General features: G+C 37.1%; 1 protein-coding gene across 4 annotated transcripts in view; it reads right to left on the bottom strand.

The window, feature by feature from the left end:
* The window catches only part of LOC102225793 (ena/VASP-like protein), a 44624-nt gene that overhangs the window by 5791 nt on the left and 15455 nt on the right, over positions 1–23378 (bottom strand). For 3 of the 4 annotated variants that reach the window (XM_023353081.1, XM_023353080.1, XM_023353083.1), the window contains exons 2-6: positions 14746–14914; positions 13240–13420; positions 6861–6918; positions 5274–5335; positions 3089–3958 (exon numbers count right to left, since the gene is read on the bottom strand). In XM_023353081.1, the coding sequence (XP_023208849.1) occupies positions 3089–3958; positions 5274–5335; positions 6861–6918; positions 13240–13420; positions 14746–14914 (1340 nt within the window). The remainder of the gene's footprint in view (positions 1–3088; positions 3959–5273; positions 5336–6860; positions 6919–13239; positions 13421–14745; positions 14915–23378) is intronic. The other variant, XM_023353082.1, reaches the window with a different exon arrangement.

Below are 23378 nucleotides of genomic sequence, written 5' to 3'. Positions count from 1 at the left end.
AATGGGAATATCTCTTAATGTGAGTCTTTTTTGATTCACAAAAATGGATCCCAACTGTTACCTCAAGGAATTTAGTAAGATACATCTAACGTGAATGTTTTAAAGTGTATTTTATTGATGTGACCTGTCCAGGAACTACAGATGGAAGGTAGCGCTAAGCTAAATCTGATGTAAAGCGTCTCTTCTTTTAGTTAAAGTCAATGTCTTTACACACTGTCCCTGCAAAAATAACTAATAAAAACAAAACACAGTGGCAGGCCTAAAAACGTTCATGGTTGCTTCGTTCCGTCTTTATCTAGTCAGAAACTTCTCCATTTTCTGCTTGTTAATTATGCTAGCTACAGTATATTAGCCTGAGAGAAAAACAGCTCGACTGTCACCCAATCAGAAAGGTGAATGTTGTAAATAACATTTCAATAAATTATTTTAAATTATTTTTTATACTAATTATTCAAAAATGATAGATTTAGATGATTTTTTCCCCTCATCCAACATTTTGAGGCTCCCCATAGAAAACTATGGACAATTTTACCATTTCAATGTTACAGTCAATATTACATTGTAATATTAATGTACATTTTATAATAACTGTTACACATGATATCCTATTAATAATATACCTAATCACATGTAATGCATCAATATCGGTTTATTCTGACCTTTAAATCTGTTTGAATTTTGCGGTGATAAATCTTTGATTTTTATTAGTTACAAATTTACCTTAATTGTTAAGAACAATTTTCTTTCCCAATAAAATATTAAATTTTTTGCAAAAAGAAAAAAAACATTTTAAAACCCAGAGTGTAGAATATTGGATTTCTGTTCATCTCTGCAGACTTTTATTGTCACTAATTGTAAATTAATGCTTAAATAGACATTTAGTAAAATTTTTAATTATTCAACTCAGTTAAAAATTTATCTGAACTGACCAATATTTTTGTTAAAAGTGAAGTTTTTTATTTTTTACCATTGATTCTGTTCTTAAACTTTGGATATTTCTACCTTTTTGTGAATTTTCTTGCTTTAATTTCCTGTCACTTTTCTGCTGTTGCCCAGAAATTTTCTTATTGTGGATCAAAGAAACACATTTCTATTTCTATTCTATTATAACAGACTTACAAAGTTTACTCCAAGGCCCTCTGTGTAGGAGATGTTTATAAAATCATAGTATGAAATGAAATTCAGTAATTTTGGACTCAAAACTTGCCTGAAATTGATAAAGTAGCATGAAAAGCTTTTTCCTCCCAACAGATTTCTCCTATTTTTGCTTTGAAAACAATCAGATTTAGTACCACATGTGGAAGTGACACAATTCAGATTTTCGAGGAGTGAAAAGATCAAAATTGGATCGTTCAGACTGCCGTGAAAAAGTTTTCAATCTGTGGCATTTGGGTGTGAACGTAGCCGCAGACACTTCAGCAAAGCACCGTAGTTCACTCAACATCCAAAGACACTGAGATGAGCTGAAAACAGTGTTTGATTAGATGTTTCATGTAGCGTCAACGCCTCTAATTTAGTTTTGTACGAAGTTCAAACAAACCTGAGCAGTTTATTGTGACAGGAAGAGCAGCAGCCGATAAATCTTCTTCCAGAGCGACAGCTTTCACAGGAAAAGCTCTAACAGTTTCCACCGTCTTTCCGTAACATCAAAGCTTAAATATTTCCATAAAATGCTAAATAAATTAAAAAAAAACCATTATATTTAATTTTTTTGTGTAAGCTTTGTTAAATGCTAACTGAATAAACCATAATTTGTGGCTTTCACACATTATTAAATGTAGAAACATGTATAAGACAGGAATTTATTAGGTTGCAGCGTAGAAAAATAAAATATGAAAAGAGTAAAATATGTGAAACACTTAATTTCCATGCAGTTTTGTCTGTTTTTGCTCTGTAAGAAATGTTAAAACTGACGTGCATTAACTCATTTAGCCCTTAAAATCAGCTTTGTTTTCCCATAATGTTACAGTTTTTCTGTGTGGAGCCATTAGACCATTAAACTCTCAAAGCTGAACAGAAGTCAGTTTTTAAAAAGAAGCTGAAAATGTTTTCAGGAGCAATAGACCTATAACTGAATGATTAATTCATGAAATGTACTATAGTTTATCAACATTTTGTATGAACTATATTAAATGTTTATTGATATGTAAATATGTCGTATATTTGAATATTTCTTCTGTATGATGTGTGTTTTAATGTAAAGAGCTAATGGAGATCCTGAACAATAAACGATGACCCTGTCATCCGAAAGATGAGTATTAAACCCACTTAAAAAATTAAATTACAAGAATATAACCATAAAATTATGTCATAATATTATGGAAATATTATTTTTGACTATAATGAGATAAAAGTCATAATATTTTGATAATAAAATCATAATATTTCACATAATATTTCAAGAATAAAGTTATAGTTTTGCTAAAATAAAGTTCTATGGGAACAAAGTTGTTAGAATAAAGTTCTCATAATATTTCTGTTCATCATATTAATTTCTGTTTGTAATGCTATGACTTTATTTTCGTAATTTTTTTAATTTGTATTTTCTTGGGCCTGATACTCTGACGCAGTCATCACATCATCATCTTCGTAGCCAGTCTGTGATTTTTAGAGAAGTTGACGCTGGGCTGGATGAAGCGTTATTAAGGTGAAACTTGAGGAGTTTCTTTATATTTTAAAACAGAACCGCATAAAGAGCGTTTTGCATCCCAAACCGGACTCTGTTTGGTCTGTTTCTCTTTCCTGTTCTGGTATGGTTCCGCCATCTTTGTTTCTGCATCAACTGGCTCTGCTTTAAGGATGACCAATGGCGCCTTCTGCTGGTTGGCGGCGAAACTACAACACTAAAAGAAGGTCTAAGAGGTCGCTATTAGTTAATCGATTGGGACTAATTTTACTCTAATAAACTGTTAATCGACAATTAATCAGCCGATTAACAGTTTGCATCCCTAATCCACACACACACTCCTGTTCCAACCCAACACACACACACACACACACACACACACACACACACACACACACACAGAGTGAAAACTCCTGTCACTTCCCTGCTAAGCCACTTCCTGCTCCTCTCCTCCATACTTACTGCTGCTGGCCGCGGGGGCCGGCTGGGGGACAGGGGAGGGGGTCTTCTTGGGAGAGCCCCCGTCTGACATGGCAGTGTAAGAGGGGGGCGAGGAGGATGAGGAAGATGAGGTGATGGTGGTGGGGGTCTGGGCCTGCTGGTGGTGCTGCTGCTGGTGTTGTTGGTGCAGATGCTGCTGAGAGTGGAAGGTTAACTGGTTCTGGGGGTGATGGTTGGGGCCTGACTGACCAATCAGAGGAGGGAGGGGGATTGCCTCGCAGTACTGCGGTGTGAGCGGGAGATGCTGGGAAAGAGGAGAGTAGGAATCGTCTGGCTGGCCGTTGGAGTGAGGGTGTGGCGGCTGACTGAGGCCCCCAACGGCGGGAGGTTCAAGGGGAGGGGGCTTCATCCTAGTGCTGACTGGTGGAAGTGGGTGAGCTACTGGGAGGACTGGCTGCGGGGGTAACCCCTGCTTCACCGGCATCATTACCGGAGGGGACGAGGAAGGCTGGGGGTACATCTGCTGCAAGAGGGAGGCAGACCAGGTGCCATGTTTGGGGGGGAGGAGGATGTCCTGCTGTTGTTGTTGTTGCTGAAGGTGGCGGGCCGCCGTGGGAGGGGATAAGGGGATCTGACGGACCTGTCGGCCCTGGGTGTTCACTCCTGTCTGGACTGGGGAAAAGGCGGAGGCGAGTGAGGTGGAGAGCTGGGACGACAGCTGGGCCTTGTCCCTAATGGCCCCCAACTCCTTCTCCTGAGACGGAGGAGAGGAGGAGGACGCCACGCGGACGTAGGAGGGCGGCAGTGTGCTAGCTCTGAATTGTCTGTACTCGGGAGGAGTGTCTGGGTGGGTGGGAGGGGTAGACACTTTATACTGGAGGGTGGAAACGACTGCGGCGGGCAAAAGGTGGGAGAGAGAGAGACAGAGAGAGAGAGAAAGAGGAGATGCAGACGAAGGAGGGCAACAAACAAAGGAGAACAGAAAAGAGAAAAACGTGAGAATAATGAAAAGCAACTGAACAGTCAAGCAAGTAAGATGAGAAAAAATCAGGAGCAGTCAAAAAACAGAAGCAAACAGCAAATAAGAAAGAAGCAAAATATTGTAAAAAAGAACAAGCAGCAGAATGCAACATGACTGAGCCATGATCGGAGAGCATGTGGCATTTCCCCCCAACGGCAGCTGGAAGAAAGATGGCATGTTGCAGGGGGAAGGGAGAGCACTGGTTTTACCATCCACATCAGGGACACAGGAGGATGTTTAAGGGTGCATTCACACCAGCCATGTTTAGTCCGCTTTAATCGAACTCTAGTTAGAACAGAAAGTCCGGTTCGTTTGGGGAGGTGTGAATGTGTAATCGAACCCTGAAGTGGACCATTCAAGCGAACTGTCTGGCCTAAAACAACTCAGTTTCGGTTCGATTAAAGTGAACTCTGGTGCGGTTCGAATGCCAAGCGGACAGGAGAACGCTCCGAAAGCAGGAAGTGGACTGCAGCGCATGGCATTCTGGGTAAATACAACCAAAACAGGTGCTAACAGGAGAACTGACTCGTGATCATTTGCCAAAGACAAAAGAGAAATCCTAGAACCTCTAAAACCTGATACCACTTCATTTTTATTTACATTTTGTGAATAAGGAAGCTGCACTCATTTCCTGTAGTGCTTCTTGGTGCAGCGCCACCACAGGCAAGGAGGGGAACAGGTTTTTCAAAGGCTCTTGTTTATTTGACAGAGGGTAAAATGTAACAAATGTTGCAATTTTGGTCCCCAATCGAACCGAGTCTATCGGACTCTCAGGCGTGAAAACACCCTAAGTCTGTTGGTGTGGCTAAAAAGCAGACATGAACATTTATATGTGTGTATGGATTAAAATAAAAAGCAGAAAGACTTGGGGAAAACTACAACAGAGGAACTCTAGGAACTCTAGGAACCTGTTTTATCCAGGAATTTCAGGAATTCCCTACAGGTGAAGTCATCTGTTTGCTTTGGAAACACAAAGAGAGCCTGACCTACTAAAGGGAAAACCAAACATGGGTGGGTAAATATTAATTAGCTCTTGTCCGGACCGTTTATTGGCAGATGGAGGGCGCTAGGAGAGTGTTTTGTTTGGATGTTTGTGCAGCGGGGATCACATGACACGCTGTGTTCAATCTCAGTGTGTGTGTTTGTTTTTACAAGGGGGTGTGGCCGTGTTTGCCGGAGCCTCACCTGATCCTGATGTCCGCCGCTCCCTCTCTTTGTGCGCCTGCATCTGATGTTGCTCCATCATCCTATCAAGTGCAAGGATGTCACTGCTCTGAAGAGCTGCGTTTGCTTTCAGTAAATCAAGCTTAATGATTCATTTGACCGTCTGCCGCCAAATGACCCGAGGTTAAACAATGACTCACAAACTGATTACAAAACCTGAAAAAGAGAAGTCTTGATGCATTTTATTTCAACTTAATCATCTTTTTCCTATAATGAATCCAAAAACCTTTTTCTCATCATTTGATTCCTTCAGCTATATATCTGTGTTTCCAATATAAATGTGCGTAAAACTTTATTGATATTCTGCTAACTTCAAAGAAACACAATGTCGCATTTGCAGTGTTTCCATTTAATAAGGAACACAATTAAAATCAAACGTGAATAAGTTTGTCTATGTGATAAGTCATTAAAAACATGCCACGCCATGATCCTCCTACCACTTCCTGTCATCGTCATTGTCGTTTCTGGCAGTAGTAACATCCAGTAACTGATCATATGACTCGTGTAATGCAAAAAAAAGTGCTTTCACTTGCAAAATAGACTAATTTTGATAAGGCTGAAGAACCACCTCATCCTAGTCCAAAATCTTTTTATTGAAATACATGAGCTTTTTCTAAATTGGCATGTTTCCAATTAAGCAAATTTATTTCCATCATTTCAATTTTCTCAATTTTATGGTCAATTGAAACGCAGCTGATGATGCACTACAAAAACAGAAAGTCTTACCAAGTAATTTTGTCTAGTTTGTTGTGCAAATATCTTAGTACACTTGAAAAAAGTCTGAAGTAACCTGTAACTTTTCAGCAAGTTATAGGAGCTTATTTAAAGTCAATATTTCCTTAAAATGTATGTAAAAGTTCTAGTTCCACTGGCAGATTATTTCACTTATAACCTGGGAAAATGTCTTGTTTTTACTGATAATCTGCCAGTAGAATTAATAAACTATTTACTTAAAACAAACTCCTATTTCTTGTACATGTATGTTAGTTTTTTTTTATTTAAGTAACTAAGATATTTGCACTAGAAAATAGACAAAAATACGTTGTAAGATTTTATGTTTTTGCAGTGTGACCACTGGACCAGAGAGTCTCTGGTACATTATTTGACTGGTTTTAGTTTTAATTTAAGGACAGGGACTTGTTTGTGCCAAAATGTAACTATACATTGTGGGGTACCCCAAGGTTTCATTTTAGGCCCCCTCATATTCAAGTTGTTATGGAAAAAATGTTAACTGGTGACTTAAATTAAATCAAACCCCTTTGTTAGATCCTGAATGAAAAACATGAAGTTAAAAAATCTCAAAAAGCAAAACAAAACAAGCAACTTGCCTGTTCTTAAAAAAAATTCAAGAACAGGAGAGAAACTGACATCCATCAGTCTGGAAAGGTAAGAACTATGACACTAAAGAAAAGAATGCTTTAGTTTGAATTTTGAAAGCTAACACCCCTTATTACGCATGTAATAAGCCAAGAAAAATGTATCAAAATGATGCGTTATTCCCTTTATTTATTGTTAATGTTTTTCATCATGGTCTAATTTGAATCATACCTCCTCTGAGCTTCACTTTCTTCCGAGGACGGACCATTTTGGCGCTGAACTACAGGACCTGAAAGGCAGAAAAAATATGTTTAAACTAAAAACAACCTGATTAACAGCAAACATCATGCCAACAAATAACATACAGTTGGCTTAAGACTGTCTGGAAATATTTTTCCCAGATGACAAACCTTGTTATAAAATATCCAATCACAGGATCTATAAACTTTTCCAGGAGTAAAATTCCAGCACTTTTCAAGCATTTTCAAGGTAAGTTTTCAAACTTTTCCAGCAACATGCTTTGGAGTTAAAAATATACAAACTATACTAAAAAACACAGTTTTCATTCATAATTATATGACACCATATGTTAGTGTTATTTATAACGTATTACAGTAATATTCTGCATTCTACAGCATGAAATAAAGAAACTAAAATATAGCAAAATTGTGTGTTTTGAAACATCTGACTGGCCTGAGAACAAAACGCTAATTGAACAAAAGAATCCACCAAATTCAATAACTTTGTTTACCGTATAAAATATAAGACGATCAATAAGTCATTGAGAAATTAAGAATATTAAACATTCATTACATTGAAACAATCCAAACAAATAGAGTCAAGATAAATGAAATTCCTGCTCAAATAAAAGGATTAAACACAACAGATAAAGAAAGTTATATAAAAAATATTCTGTTTTCACATTTAGACAATAGAAATAATTTAGGTAATTCTAACAGACCTAAAACAAGAACAAATAGTTTGATTTAACTTCAGTCAATGAGAAACAAAATGTGTCATTTTATTTGGTGTATAAAAATATGTAGTGTCAACTGTAAATAATGTTTTTTAAATGCTTAAGCACAATGTACAAAGAATGTTAAAAAATAATCCCTAAAAATGTTCTAATTACGTTTCCTAGTATTTAGAAAGTAGAAATAATTTTGATAATTCTAACTGACCCAAAACAAGAAAAGTTAGGTCTGATTTAACTTTAGACAATGAGGAATATTTTTTTTTTATCTGTATCTGGTTTCAAATGTAAATAATGCTTTACAAATTTAGGCTTTTAATCAAATGTTGGTTGAACTTTAAATGTTTAGTTTGAATATAAAGCACTTTCAAGGACTTTATACAGGAATCAAGCACTTTCCAAACCTCGTTTAAGTTCAAGTATTTTTAAGGATTTCAAGAACTACAATCAGGCGTAAAACAGGCAGACAGCAGCTGGCACCACGTGATTTTATCCAAGCAGTTTCTCTACCGCAGGAATTTCAGCCTCAAACCACAGCAGAGAATAAACCAAAAAACACCGAGACAAACGGAGACCCTGGCAATAATAAAGGAACATTTATCCAAATTAAAATAAATAAAAAAAACAGAGCTGGTGTTGAATGTTTTAGTCGCTTCGCTGACTCTGAAGTGGCAATGAACTGGGGGCCGCTTATCACGTATCACCAGAATACCAGTCACTAGACTCCAGCGCCCAGTGTGCCATCAGGATCCCTGCAGGGTGATATTTCCGTTCAGAGCGTCTGCAGAGTTGGCAGATACTGAGATCTTCTGTATTTAGCTGCATGTTTTCAACTCAGTGTGTCTCAGTAGTTTCAATTAACACCTTCTGCAATTTCATCTTCAAATACTGGACGTCCAACAAAAAAAGATGGCAGTTTCTGGTCAAGCAGTTAATATTCTCCTCATTTAGCCAAGAAATAAAAAGACGGGTGCCCATAACATGATGCTGCCTCTACCATGCTTCACATTGGGAATGGTGTGTTCACATTGCAAAACAACAAAATCTTACCAAGGGTTTTTGTTTTGGTTTCGAGTTGGGCTGGACGATATGGCTGCAAAATGTATCACGATGTAAGCGTTTAATATCGGTTGATATCCATAATTATTGGTTAGTTTTTTTGTTTTAAATCTCTGCCAAACTGGTGGGGTGAAAATTCCTCTTTTATTAAGTTTTCACTCCATTCTGTTGTTTATTTTTAAGTAGTTGTGATGCTCAATGATGAAACTTGAAACTGCTGCTGCACAAGTTACTCAACAGGTTGTTGCTAGGTAACCAAAGAGTGAGCGAGTGAGTGAGTTAGTTGATGCCACCCATTCTGCTTTCCTAGCTGTGAGAGGTTTCCTCTTTCCTCTGCCTACATCTCCCAGAATGCTGTGTGGTTCAGTATTATCTATGATATTAACCACGTGTTTATCACAGTATATATCTTGAAATAAAATTAAACTATTTTGCAAGTAACTTTTCAGCAAGAAATAGGAGCTACATAAGAAACTGACAATCAAAAAACAACTGTTTTCATTAGGCTTTCTTCCTTTGACTAGACTTCTTTGAGAGTCCCTGAAATTAGGAAATAACTTAATTAACAACAAACATTAAAAAAATATTGTTTGATTCAATTTTATTCCTGGCATCTAACAAGTTCTGCAGTTTGAGAGCTGATTTTAAATGCTTCACACCTTTCCCCACACATCCAAATATAGGAACTGTCCGACACAACGGAGCATTATCCACCCATTCACGAATAAAATCAGGCATCTTAGTAAAAATTCAAGCTACTTCTGTCATCACATGAGAGCTAAGATTGAATCCAAAATGGCGTCAACTAGGTTTTAGCTTCATTGTATGCAGTTGATTTTTGCAATTTTTTCATTTTACATTTGTCCTTTTTCTTGTTGCTTTTTAAGTTAGGTTTACTTTTTACGTTATATACTTAATACTTACTTTTAAAAGCTGTGGAGAGTCAAAGGAAGCACAAAAACATGAAAATTGTGATTTTTTTTGTCACTTCGTAACTGATTTAGTGCAAAGAGTCATTGAGGTGACTAAGAACACCTTAGTGAACTAGCTTAACCAGTTTCCTTTCTAAGATTTATTATGGCTGTACATTCCCATACTGTTTATATTTCCACATGATTATTTAAACAGATTAATGGGGAACGTTCCAGTACCTGGAAATTGGACCCAAGGGCGGATCAAACGTGAGGCGGTCTACAACTTTCTCCTAATATCTTGACTTTAGATTGTTTTTTTACAAGTCACAGGAGGAAGCAGCATGTTTGTTGCTCCATAGATAAAACTTCTACATCAACCTGACACTTGCAAATCTGTGACACTGCAAAAAACACCAAATCCTACCAAGTATTTTTGTATAGCGTAAATACTGTAGTACACTTGAAATAAGACAAATCTAGCCTTTCAACAAGATTTAGGAGCTTGTTTAAAGTCAATAATTCCTTAATATTGATAAGAAGTACTAGTTCCATTGGCAGATTATTTCACTTCTATATAAAAAAAACATTTTCCCATGTTTTAAAAGAAATAATCTTATTTACTTAAAACAAGCTACTATGTCTTACTAAAAAAATACTTGTACATTAGTAAACTTGAAGTAAGGAACAACTGAGATATTTTCACTAGGAACAAGGCTAAAAATACTTGGTAATATTTTGTATTTTTGCAGTGGAGGGCTTTCCCAAATAGTTTAATCTTAGTTAATTAAAACTTTTGAATTTTATGAAGGTTCTAAAATATATATATATATATATATATATATATATATATATATATATATATATATATATATATATATATATATATATATAAAAATTCTGGTATATTGCAAGCAGAAATAGTTTAGGTAATGCTTTCACACTAAGCAGAAATTAGTATAATTTAAAGTCAAACAGCAAGGAAAATAAAAACCTGCATGATCCATGTGAAACGCTCTCATCCAGAAAGAAATACAATCAGTGTTTTAATGTTTTCTCTTTAGCAGATCTGGAAACTAGTTCAATGCCTTTCCAGGCAGCTCAGCTACAAATAAATCTATAAACATGTGTGGAAAATACTGCTTTACTCGTAAAACTCCTCTGTTTAACAGAATGCAGCTTTTTACTGTAGCACCTGGTCCAAAGGGTGAAGAAATAAATGTGCCGTCACACCAATGATTTGCTGCAATCTCTTTCTGTGTTTAATATAAAAAATCACTTTCATCTTGCATAAGAAGAGTAGAAAGCAATATTAAATAATAAGTATGTATCTATTAGAAGCTGCTGCAGTAGCATGGAAAACATGCCGGATTGTCGTGCAGGTTCCTCCTCAACCCAACATGACACTTACTGAGGATGATGACGGCTGAAGAAACCCGCCTGAGGTCACTGGTTGAAATCTCAGGAGTCAGCATGCCGGCCAAACGTCCCTAACTCCACAAGCTGCTAACAACCAGCCACTGCTGCCACTGCAGCAGCTTTCAACAGCAAACAGCTGGAGACGCATGACAGCATTTCCCATGGATGGACACATGCACTGAGACGCAACGACGACGACGACCAAAAAAAAAAAAAAAGGTACGACATTTAGGCTCCATGAGAGATATTTTAGCAGCCATCGGGAGGGTCACAAGGATGGGATGGAATGACACTGCAGTAAAACACACACACACCACACACCCACCGACACACACACACTCTGAGTATATAAGTGGCCTGTAACCAGAGATGCTCTGAAGCTATCTGGTAAACTAAGACTATGAGTAAATTTAGCTGTAAATACACTTCAGGGTTTTAATATTTTTTTTGTTCACTGCACACGTGTAATAACTCGAAATCTGTTAATCCTACTGCAGGTGGGAAAAAATAGCTTGTCACAAGTTAAAATATATGTAAAAAAATATTTAAACAACTCTAAAGTTTAAAAAATATCCACAAGTTAAAAAACACACTCACAAAAACACAAATAAAATGCAACAACTCTCCTGCTCATATGGTTTGTTGGTGCTGGGATTACAGCTGCAGTATCTGACATCAACCAGCAGGGAGCAGTAAGGATCAGTTTAGCAGGTTTTTTTTTTTACACTTCCGACTAAATATTAAATAATCCACCTGAGTGGCATTATTCAGAAAAAAAGCCTTTAAGACCTAATCAAAGATATAAAAAAAAGTGATCAAAATTAGGAAATGTCGGGGTATAAACCATTCTTTGTCTAAATTTTGTGCAGAAAATTAGAATAAAACTATATAAGAAAATAAAAACAATCTAATTCTGATAAACGGCATTGTTACTGCGTCATAGTGATTTACTATTGAGCAGAGAAACTAATGCAGGTGTAACTAATTCAACTAATTATACTTTCTAACACAGCAGCATCAGTGATTTCCATGATTCCTTGCTGTTACATAAGAAATCCCAAATATGCAACTTCTGGGCCGACTTACTGCACAGATTGTTCAAACTATGTTAAATAAAAACTACAAAGCAGGTGAATTACATTAATAGATAACGACTATTTAAAATTTCTCTCTTTTTTGGGCCTTTTTTCCAATTTAAATGTGCTGATTACAGCATTATTTATGAGCATCATTCTCATTAAAGCATGCTATGTGGCACAGCTCATTTAAAATCAGAAAATCTGCTGACATGAAGATAAAACTGATATCAGAGACAGAGTTTTATCACTACCTGGTGGAAACCAGCAACATTTTCTCAAAAACTTTGACTTTTAACCAGAAACATTTCTTCTCAAAATACAAAAGTTTTCAACCCATTTTGGCCCTTTTTAGAATAAAAACACAATTTGTGGTAGAAATAACAGTGCCAAAGAAGGTTCTGGGTTAATTCCAAGCCTGGGGGTCTTTCTGAGTGTTTGCATGTAGGTGTGGGATTTTTTATCATATATTTTCTTAATCATAAGAATTTGATTTATTATTGTCATCATACGTTTAAATTATTAGTTAAAACAAACAAAAACAAAACAAAACTAGCTATATGATTGGAAATGTTATTTTTGCTATTTCCTATACTTTTTGATCTGTGAAAGCATGAACAAATCAAAAAATACGATTAAATGCAGTTACTTTGTGCAGTTTAGAGCGATAAATTACAGGTTTTTAAGTGTGTTTGTGGCGCTATGAGTGCTGAAAAAATAATACTTTTTTGATCATATTCTTTATTGTTATCTCAATATTATCACAAAATAACGTCATAAAAGTTCATATCGTTTAATCCCTATTGAACGACAGGGATTGTTTGTTCTGTGTGTCGCAGGATAAGCGAGTTTAGATAACGGATGGATAGATTTTTGTATTTATTTATTAATTTCAAACATGATCTAGAAAACAAGTGAAAAAGCAATAAGTAGGAGAAAGTACCCCTTATCTCAATTTAATGAAATATATTACAGTATATTAGATGTCTACAGTTACCAGGCTTTAAATATGGAACCTGCAAAAACAAGAAATGATAAGGAAGAAAGTGAATGTTTGAATGGAATAACAACTAATAACTTGTACAAAGATTTTTTTTCAGACTGAAACCAAACTGCAGATATTTTCTGACTCTTGGGGAACCCGGTGCCATGGAGGTCAGACGGCGCCTCACCTCCGCTGTCGGGGGAGCTGAGGACATTGAGGGCGAACAGCATGGCGTTGGAGAAGGTGGTGGCCTCCTCCTTACTGGCAAAGTTCAGCCCGTAGACCTGCCGAGCGTCCCGCCACTGATGGAAGGTCGGGGTGGCCTGGTTGTATTTCAGACCCTTCACTATGGAGTAGTTGATAACCACCTGAAAGAAAGAGGAACATGTATGGAGAGTTTATGGTGGATTCACATCAGCTCTGTTTAGTCCGCATTAATCCAACTCAAGTCCGTTTGCTAAGAAAGTTCGGTTCGTATGGTGAGGTGTGAATGCGTAGTCGAACTCTGACGTAGACCAACAAATCTGACGAAACCTCAGCCTCGGTTCGGTTGAAGTGAACTCTGGTTTGGGTCGAATCTATATGTGACTAGAGAACGCTCCAAAAGCAGGAAGCGGACTACAGCGCAGGGCATTCTGGGTAAATGCAATCAAAACAAACGCAAGAGTCTAGCGCTATTGGGAGAAATGTCTCCTGGTCTATGACCACAGACAATAAAGAACTCTTACAACCACAAAAAATCAAAATCCTGACAAGTAGTTTTGTCTAATTAGTTCAAATATTTTAATATTTGAACTAATTTGAACTAATTAATATTTGAACTAGTTCAAATATTTTAATATTTGAACTAGTTCAAATATTCAAATATATTTATATTATATTCAAATAATATAAATATTTTAATATTTGAACTAATTAAGACAAAATAGTTTTGTCTTTTTGTCTGAAATAAGACAAAACTAATGTATAAGTAATGTTTCATCAAGATACAGGAGGTTGTTTTCAGTTAATAATTCCTTAATATTGATGAAAAATTCAAGCCCATTGGCAGATAATGTCACTTAAAACGTGGGAAAAATGTCTTGTTAGAAATTGAAATAATCTGCCAATAAAACTGGTATTTCTTGTAAACATTAAGGAATTACTGGCCTAAAACAATCCTATGTATGTTGTCAAAAGGTTACTTGTGAGTTAGTTTGAACAAAAAACTACTTGGTAAGATTTTGTGTTTTTATGGTGCAGCCATTTTTGTTTACATTTGAGAAGGAGGTTGCGCTCATGTCTTCTTCAGAGGTTTTCATGTAATTTCTGTCAGTGGTTTTTGGTGCAGCGCCCCCACAGGCGAGGAAGTGAACAAGTTTATCAATTAGTTTGGTTAGTTTGACACAGTGCAGTGTGAAAGCAAACCACAGCAGCTGAAAATGTAACAAATGTTGCAACTTTGGTCCCAAATTGAACCCAGTCTACTGGACTATCAGGTGTGAAAACATGAAAAAATAGAACCTTATCTGAACCTAAAAAGAAGGGTATGTGAATGAATAGGACAAGCCCAAGCACTGAAACGTGTGGTACACCATAAGCCAAATAATCATTTACAATTCAGCCAGCTGTTTGTTTTTAAACAAAGACTTTTGCTGCTGTGTTTTGCGATCAGTAAAGCCGGTTGGATGTGATGTCCAGGGTGACCCCTCACCTGCTGGTCCTGCAGTTTGACCCCCACCACTCTGAAGGTGTTGTTGGCAGTATTGTGGTAAATGTTGATGCGGCTGAAGCCCTGCTGCCCCGGCTTGATGGGCACCCACTTCTTACTGGCGTCATCGTAGACCATCACAGAGGCCCTTGCCTGGCAGATGCTCTGCTCACTGGAGGAAGAGGAGGAGGAGAGGAAGGTCCATGTTAATGTGGGGGATACAGAATATTTACTTTATTTGTCTCAGTAAAGAGCTGAGACATTACACTGACCCGTTGGGGGCTTTTTCCTGTTTCTGGCAGCAATAAAAGTTAATTATTAAAAAGTTTCATGCCAATCCATGGGTTGCACAACCTTCTTGTTTTTAACCACTTCAGGAAATATATCCAGGCTCAGCAGGAATCTGCTGGCCTGTGATTATAGAGCATAGGATGGGGACGCTTACAAAAACGGCAATGCAGACCTAAAACTGAATCAAATCAAATCAAATCAAATTTTATTTGTATAGCACATTTCAGCAGCAAGGCATTTCATACAGAATATTTACTTTATTTGTCTCAGTAAAGAGCTGAGACATTACCCTGACCCGTTGGGGGCTTTTCCCTCTTTCTGGCAGGAAAAAGCCAGAAACAGGAACAAAAACATGAACATTTCTGAGCTTGAAAAGTTGAAAGTTTGCTATAAAAAATGCAGACATTTTAAGATTAATCTCAGGAATTTACTAGAAAAAAACAGGAACATTTCTGAACTGGAAAAGTTGAACATTTGATAAAAAAAACTCATAAATTTCCAAGTCCTTTGGAAGTTTCTCCTTTTTACTGTAATACGCAGTTGCAAATGTGCACACCACACTTTTCAGATTTGTATTAGTGAATAAAATTGAAAACTCAGTGAAATAAATAGAAATGTGCAGTTTTAGCATGATAAAACATGAAGACGTCGTTACTAAAATATCAGAACACCACGAGACGCTCATCTGCAGCAACAACTACGTCTCAAATCTTTTTCACACTTTTCAGCTGCCACATCGTCTCCACTTTCCTTTCAGCTTCCAACAATTCAGCAGTGATGATAAAGTTCTTCTGCCTTAATCTGCTCTCAAAACAACTGGACGAATCGACTCAAGATGAAATCCCAAAGCAAGAGAACCAGTTTGACTCACACCAGCTGAAAACAGATAATTATTTCTATTAAATGTTAGGACGCCGGTGCATAAACTGAACTGTTCTTCAAGAAGACGACTTCTGACATTAAGAAGCTCCTCCAATAAACATCAGATCCAAAATCCAACTTATTCCAATTATCCAAGATGTTTCCAAGAATTTCCCTAAAGAGTTGATTTATTTCAGTTCTTCCTTTAAAAGAGACAACGTCATAAAGATTAATTACACACAGGTGGATGCATTTCACCTATTTTGATTATTTTGAGCAATAACTCATGAAAACCAATACATTTGGGAAATTTAATACAAAAATCTTAAGTTTTAGCTGCTGACCTGAATGTTGTCCAGCAAACCTTTTGTGGGTCTGTCACAAAAACTTGCAGCTAAAGAAAATGGTTGATGTGGAAAGTTCAGTGGAAGGAAAAGGTGTGGGAAAAAAACAGAAATAAAACAGCTTTGAGGCTATTATGAAACTCGTTTGGGACAAATAATGCCGACAAGCTGAAAGATAATTAAACAAGCTGAGATTATTTAATAAATAAGAGCATTGATGCAAAATGAACCCTGTAAAAGCCCTTTCAGTATCTATACTGTAGAGTGCATGGATATTTTTTCAGTATTTCCACATTTCTATACATATATAAAAAAAAAACCTTCAATCAGTTTAAGTCAAAATTATAAACACTTACGGACATAGATGCTTGTAATATCAATCTGTGTGATAAATGTATTTGTTTTTTAATTGAATAGCTGAAATAAATTAACTTTGCGATAATACTCTAATTTATTTAAGTGCACCAGTAAGTATTCGTTCTTATTTATTTATATGAGGAAATTTACTCCAAAACTAATTTTAAGTGGAAAATAATGAGCAATCACTGGCAAGCCCTTGAATTTAATTCTTGTAAATGTTAAACAATGTGGGATTTTTGCAGATTTTGAGCTTCCTGCACGTCTGCGTGTGAGTAGCAGAGCCTCTAATCGCGTAACAAACACGTCTCTCCACTTCAGAGACTCCGCAGACCATCAGAGTCAATCTGGGAGCGCGAAGGGATGGGCGCAGGGAGGCGGCCGACTCTCTCCTTACGAAAACAGCTCCTATTTCTGGAGCAGTTTAAACCGCCGAGCTGGAAGATGATGTAGAAACTCAGGCTGAATGTTTTTGTCTAGTTCTGCTTTGTGCATTGCTCCATCATGATTAGGAAAGCAGAACAAGAGGAACAGAAACGTGTAAGAGGCAGCACAGATTTAAAAAAGATAGATTTCACAACTTCTTATAAATCCTTTTGTGTGTGACCTTGGTACCGACATTAGATTGGATAAGATTTGATTAAAATAAAAATCTAATATAATCTTGAACCAGAGATCTAGAGGCTAATTCTAAGTCAACTTTGGGCAACATGGCAAAGAGAAGACGAGTTGCAAAAAAAGTCAGTTTAGAAAAACTTTAACGTTAAAAAGCTATAAAAGCCCACAGGAGAAACTTCCTAAAAACTGCAAAAATATAAAATATTTTTCCCAGGAATTGAGGTGGAAATGAATTTTTCTATCAAATATGAATCATATTCTGTATTTTTAACACCTTGAAGCTGATAATGTTTACAAAACTCCACAGTTTTTTAAAAATATGAAATAAGTAAACACTGAAATAAGTCACAGAAAATACATTTACATTTTTCTATGATCCTTTAAAACATTTATTAGATCATGAGGTTGGTCATTCAACAACATTCATTTTGATGAATTATGAGTTTTTTCTGCAGCGTGAAATACATTAAAATAAGATCTAAGAACCTTAAATCTAAAAAAAGTCAGCTTAATAAAAATGTTGTAAACATGTAATTTTATTTTTCCCACTTCAAGCAAAATTAAAAAAAATAAATAAAAATGGGATATTTTTAGTATTTTAAGCAGTTAGATGTCAATATTCTTACATTGCGCCATTATTTTAGTAGTAAAAAGAGAAAAATATTAAAATAACCTCCATAAAATTAATTTACAGTTATTCCTATTATTATTAGGTTCTGATTTAGGTCAATTACTTGCAGTAATATTGATTTTTATGGTTTATTATTTCTATTGGCTGATAAAAAAATCTTCACTCTTCATGTAAAAAACTGAACAGAAAAATTAAAAACTGATAGTTGTCCAAGATAAAAATGGTATTTTGAGTGGTTTTTCATGATCATATTTAGTCATTTTACTTTAATTTAAGAGACTAAGATCACAATTTTTCTACATCTATTAATCAAAGCCAAAATGGATTAAAAATAGAAAAAAATAGAGTGACACAAAACACCCCAAGTATTTCTTAATATTTAATTTAATTTAATGACCATGTTGGACCAGCACACCGACTGGCCTGAAAAGGTCAAAATCCTGATCAGTGACATTAAACTAACTTGATGAGTCAAACTGGTTTTCTGAGCTGCAGAGAGAATAACACTGAAAACTGAAGGTCAAAGGTCAACCAGCTGGTCTTAAGGGTTTGAACTCAAGAACCACATCTATAAATAGTAAGATTTTTATGTGTAAAATGTTTTCTTTAGTTGCACAACAGGATCCTTTTCAGATTACCCGGTTGTGACAATAAAAAAAGATTATAAAACATTTCCAACTTGGAAGTTATAAAAAAACATACAGAAATGAAAAATTTGTGATTTATCTGCATTTCTGACAACTTGCACGTCTTTAGTAAGCACCGTTTTTAACTATGATAATCAGATTATCATCAAGACACTGAGATTTATCACTAACTATCAGATCAATGTGGATACGGGACCTAATTTTTAATTATGTGCAAACAGTCTAAGGTTAGAGCAAATCCACAGAGTTTCCACTCAATAAAAGCTTCAACGGATAAAAAAATCATTCTAAATAAAGAAATACAGATCTGTAAAAAACTAAGAGCCCACTGCAGTGACCCCCATTGAAAACCTCCTGGTTATTTCACCAAATATTGATTTCTGAACTCTTCCTGAGTTAAAACATTAGTATTGTTGTTTCTAAATGAATATGAACTTGTTTTCTTTGCATTATTTGCGGTCATAAAGCACTGCATCTGTTTTGTTTTTTTGACAATTTCTCATATTCTGCAAATAAATATTAAATTTCTGCTTTGAATTTCGGAGACATGTTGTCAGTAGTTCATAGAATAAAAGAACAACATTCATTTTACTCAAACATAAACCTATAAAGAGTAAAATCAGAGAAATTTAAGTGGGCTCTTAATTTTCTCCACACTCCAAACAAGGCAGTAAATATCAATCAATCAATCAAATTTTATTTGTATAGCACATTTCAGCAGCAAGGCATTTCAAAGTGCTTTACATCATATCAAACGCAGAAACACAAAGTCATCAAGTGGGGGGTTCTTGCTTTTGCATCCATAAAAGGTTTAGTGGTTACACTCCTACTGTGGAACAAAATACCTATTGGTATTTTTATTCCCGCTCACAATCATGCAGTTTAAAACGATGTAAACAGCCTTTCAACGGGCTTCCGGCACGAGGCTCCGTACATAATACATGAGGCTAAGTACACCTCATGATGCACAGCTGCACATTTCTGGATAAAATGAGAATAAAAAGGAAAGGAATTGGATTAAATCCAAAGCCTGCAACTCATCTGTTAAACATGGTGGTGAGGGGATTATGATGTGGGAATGACTGGGCATAAGAGAGGCTACAACACAGCTCTACAGTAGATACTGTATGTTCACGTTAAAGGAAAAACTCCTTCCTGCAGCGAGAATATGATGCCAGACACACTAATAAAGCAACATGGGAGTCTCTTAAAGCCAGAAAAAAAGCCAATAAAATTCCCCAATCAGCCAAATCCAGTCAGCTGGTTTAGGTCCAACTGGGCGTGTCTCCACACGCTGCTGGAGGAGAAACTCACCGGAACAATCTACTGGAACAATCAGGGGCTAAAAGTGGCTGCAGCAGGCGCTTGGCTGAGCTTCAACCGAGAAGATCCTCAGCACCTGCTGAGGTCCACGAAACGCAGACTTTAAGCGTCATCACACGCAGGAGGAGTGGAAGAAAGAGCAACATGAGGGATTTACTGGGCCCAAATGCAATGCAGGGTAGAACTTTAGAGTGTGTAACGTGCGAGTTAGTCATGTTAGAATTGTTTAAAGTTACCTTTTAGGTGGATGAGAAGCAGAAGTAACAAAAGATAAAGGGCATCTTTTATGCAAAATTCATATTTTGCACGTTTTTACACTTATTTGGGTTTCTACTGCTTCTATAAACGACCAAAGTGTTTTTTTGTCAATAACATTTAAATTTAAATTCAAAAGTACTTTATTGATCCCAAAGGGAAATTAAATGTTGTTCTAACGCATTAATTTAAAAACTTAAAACATGGTAAAGGCTGTTGGCAGGAAATGTCTCCTGTAGCAGTCTGTATTACAGCAATTCTGAAGAAGCCTCTGACTGTAGATATTCTGTTTTCCCAAGACAGTCTGATGAAGAGGATGGTCAGCACTTTCTTGACCTTATGAAGAATCATTCTTTGGATAATCATCTCCAGAACAGAACCAGATCAGAACCAGAACAGAACAGGATCAGATTAGAGCCAGATCAGAACCACATCAAAACCAGATCAGAACAGAACCAGCCTTCTTTATCAGGCTGTTGAGCGTCTTTAGGTCCCTGGCTCTGCTGCTGCTGCCCCCAACAGATGGCGCTCTCAACAACAGACTGATGGAAGATCTGCAGCATTTTGCTGCAAACCTTAGAGCAGTGTTTCCCAATTCCGGTCCTCAGGCCTCCCTGCCCTGCATGTTTTAGGTGTTTCCCTTCTGCTACACACCTGGATTGAATATATGGGTGATCAACAGGTTTCTGCAGCACTTGATGGTCATGCAATCATTTGAATCAGCTGCTCTGGAATAGAGGCACATCTAAAACATGCAGAGCAGGGGGGCCTGAGGACCGGAATTGGGAAACGCCGCCTTAGAGGATCTTAGCTTCCTCCAGAAGTTCAGTCTCTTCTTATGGACGCTTCTCTGCTGCGTCTCCAGTCCAGACTGTTGTCCAGATGGATATCGAGGTATTTATATTCCTCAACCACCTCCACTTCTTCTCCCATGCTGGAAAAAGGGTTTGATCTAACCCTGTTCCTCCTAAAATCAACAATCATCTCTGTTGTTTTGTTTACATTTAAGGTGAGAGGACTGTTTCCACACCATGACACAAAGTGGTCCACCAGCTCTCTCTGCTCAGCCTCTAGTCCACAATAAGCTGCTTGAAAAACCTCCAGAATGTAACATCAGAAATCGGCAGGCACTGCCCCTCACCTGGCAACTGCAGCGGAGCCCAGCACGTTACCTAGCAACCTTAGAGCTCAATCAGTCACCTAGCAACCCAAGCGGAACTCCAGCACTTTTGGTTAGCTAGTTTTACGGCTGTACAACGGCTGCTGGAAAAGATAACTGTTTTGGAACCACTTGCTGCATTGTTGTTGGTTGTGCAGGAGGCTGCACTAATGTTTTTCAAAGACGTACGGTAATGTAACTGCACATCTGTTTGCAGCCATTTTCATGCGCGTGTGTAAATGTTGAGTTGGAGGTTCGTGGCCAGCAGCAGCTTATCTGGATTTACAGTGACAGAGACCCTAACAGAGTCTCAAAATAGGCTAAGAATGATTTTGTGAAAAAATGTAATTAGCACCTATCCAAACCTGTTGAAGGAATCATAGTAGCTCACCTTTACCATGTCACAAACAGAACGCAGGGTTCTGTCTAAAGACAGAAAACAAAAGAATAACAGGATCACGTTTCATTTCTACAACAGTTTTTTCTTAATATTAAAATCTATGGTTTAGTGTTGGTTTAATGTGGTAAAGGCGCCCCAAGTTAATGTGAAAATCATTTCAGCGCACAGAGTTTTTGCTGGAAAAAGGAGATTTCTCAATGGAAGCTAAATATTATTAAAGGCTGTGGAGAGAGGATATGAACAGGACTTCTGCCGCCCTGAGCACTTCCTCATGTCAAATAAGCCTCAAAGGCGAGTGGCGAAAAGGAGGCCACATTCCCAGCCTTTTGAATTAAGTAAAGCACTTCCCTGCACACATGATTGGACATATGTGCCTTCTTCATCCCAACCTCCTCCAGCCAAATCCTTTCCTACATACTACGTGCTTCCTCTCTCCCAGAACAGATCGGTCCATTAGCAGGAACCTCAGTGCTGGGGAAAAACATCCGAAGCTGAGCATCCCCAGAAAACATGAAGTGGATTTAATAGAAATGTTACGCTCAGTTTTATGCTTTTGCTGAGTGAACTGTATCTAGGCTGAGGAAGTGTTCCCTTAGGAAGGAGGGCACTGGCATGAGGTGTCCTCTCTGGATACCGCCCAAGGACAGGACTTCTGTTATCGCGACAGTAAGCTTTTAATGCCAGGGTTAATTGTTTCATCCCGCCGGTTCGCAGCGGAAGGCGCCCGAACGAACCCGAACAAACGATGAGTCATTTGAGGCCGGCGCGTGCGGCAGGCGTCTGAATGGATTTATTATTGGACCTTTGTCTCTGCGATGCAAACTAAACCTCGCACAAGAGCAAACAGAAGCATCATGGAAGTAGGTCATCAGCAAATAAATATTTAGGATGAATAATAAATGAAAAAGAGATGACAAGAATATTCTAGTCTGCAGAATTAGCCTTTTTTGGCTTTCTACTCAAATCAGTTTTCACTTTTAACTTTGTCAAACTATTTTGTACCTTTACCTTTAAAGGAAACCTATTCAGATTTTGTATCTCTTTAAATTTCCATTTGGGTTTCTAAAAACGTCTAAACAGTTCAAGCACTTAACATTTTTCTCACAAATAAAACATTTTTTTAATGCTTTTTGGTGTCTGGAAAATGGGCCGTTTCAAAAACCTCCCAATTGTTAAGTCACAATCACAGGAAGTTTCCGGCTCCCAATGCAGCTGCCTTCCAACACTCAGAACCAGATAACCCATCAAGAAACTTCAGGACCGATCACACTTTTCATATTCAGATTAGATAAATGTTTGGTTTTTTTTTTACATTGTACGCTTTGCTACATTTTAGCATCATTCTTTTAAAGTCCATCTCTGATTGGCTGAGCAGACTCCTTCTAAGGATGCTCTTGTGTAAAATTCCTGTAAAGTATGGGTTTTGTTTTCTTTCTGGGTTTTGTTTTCTTTCTGGGTTTTGTTTTCTTTCTGCACACAGTGACCTTCTTTGAGCTAAAAATAGTCAAGCCTCAGTATTAATTCAATTTAAATGGATGTTATTACTGAAGACTCTTTATTTAACCCCATTACATTATCTGTGGCTCTGATCACCGGTTCGACCTGCTGACACATCAAATATGGCTTTATGATCCCTGCACAAACCAAAATAATTTCTACTCTTAATACTTATTTCCTTACGAGCTTTTTGAAAACTTACTGCAGGAAAATATGGTTCTAATCCAGTGGTCATCAATGCTAAACACTTGAA

This window comes from Xiphophorus maculatus, chromosome 19 (assembly GCF_002775205.1).
Source record: "Xiphophorus maculatus strain JP 163 A chromosome 19, X_maculatus-5.0-male, whole genome shotgun sequence".
Classification (NCBI taxonomy): Eukaryota; Metazoa; Chordata; class Actinopteri; order Cyprinodontiformes; family Poeciliidae; genus Xiphophorus; species Xiphophorus maculatus.
Note: the sequence above shows the minus strand (reverse complement) of the source record. Positions and strands in the feature narration are given on the sequence as shown.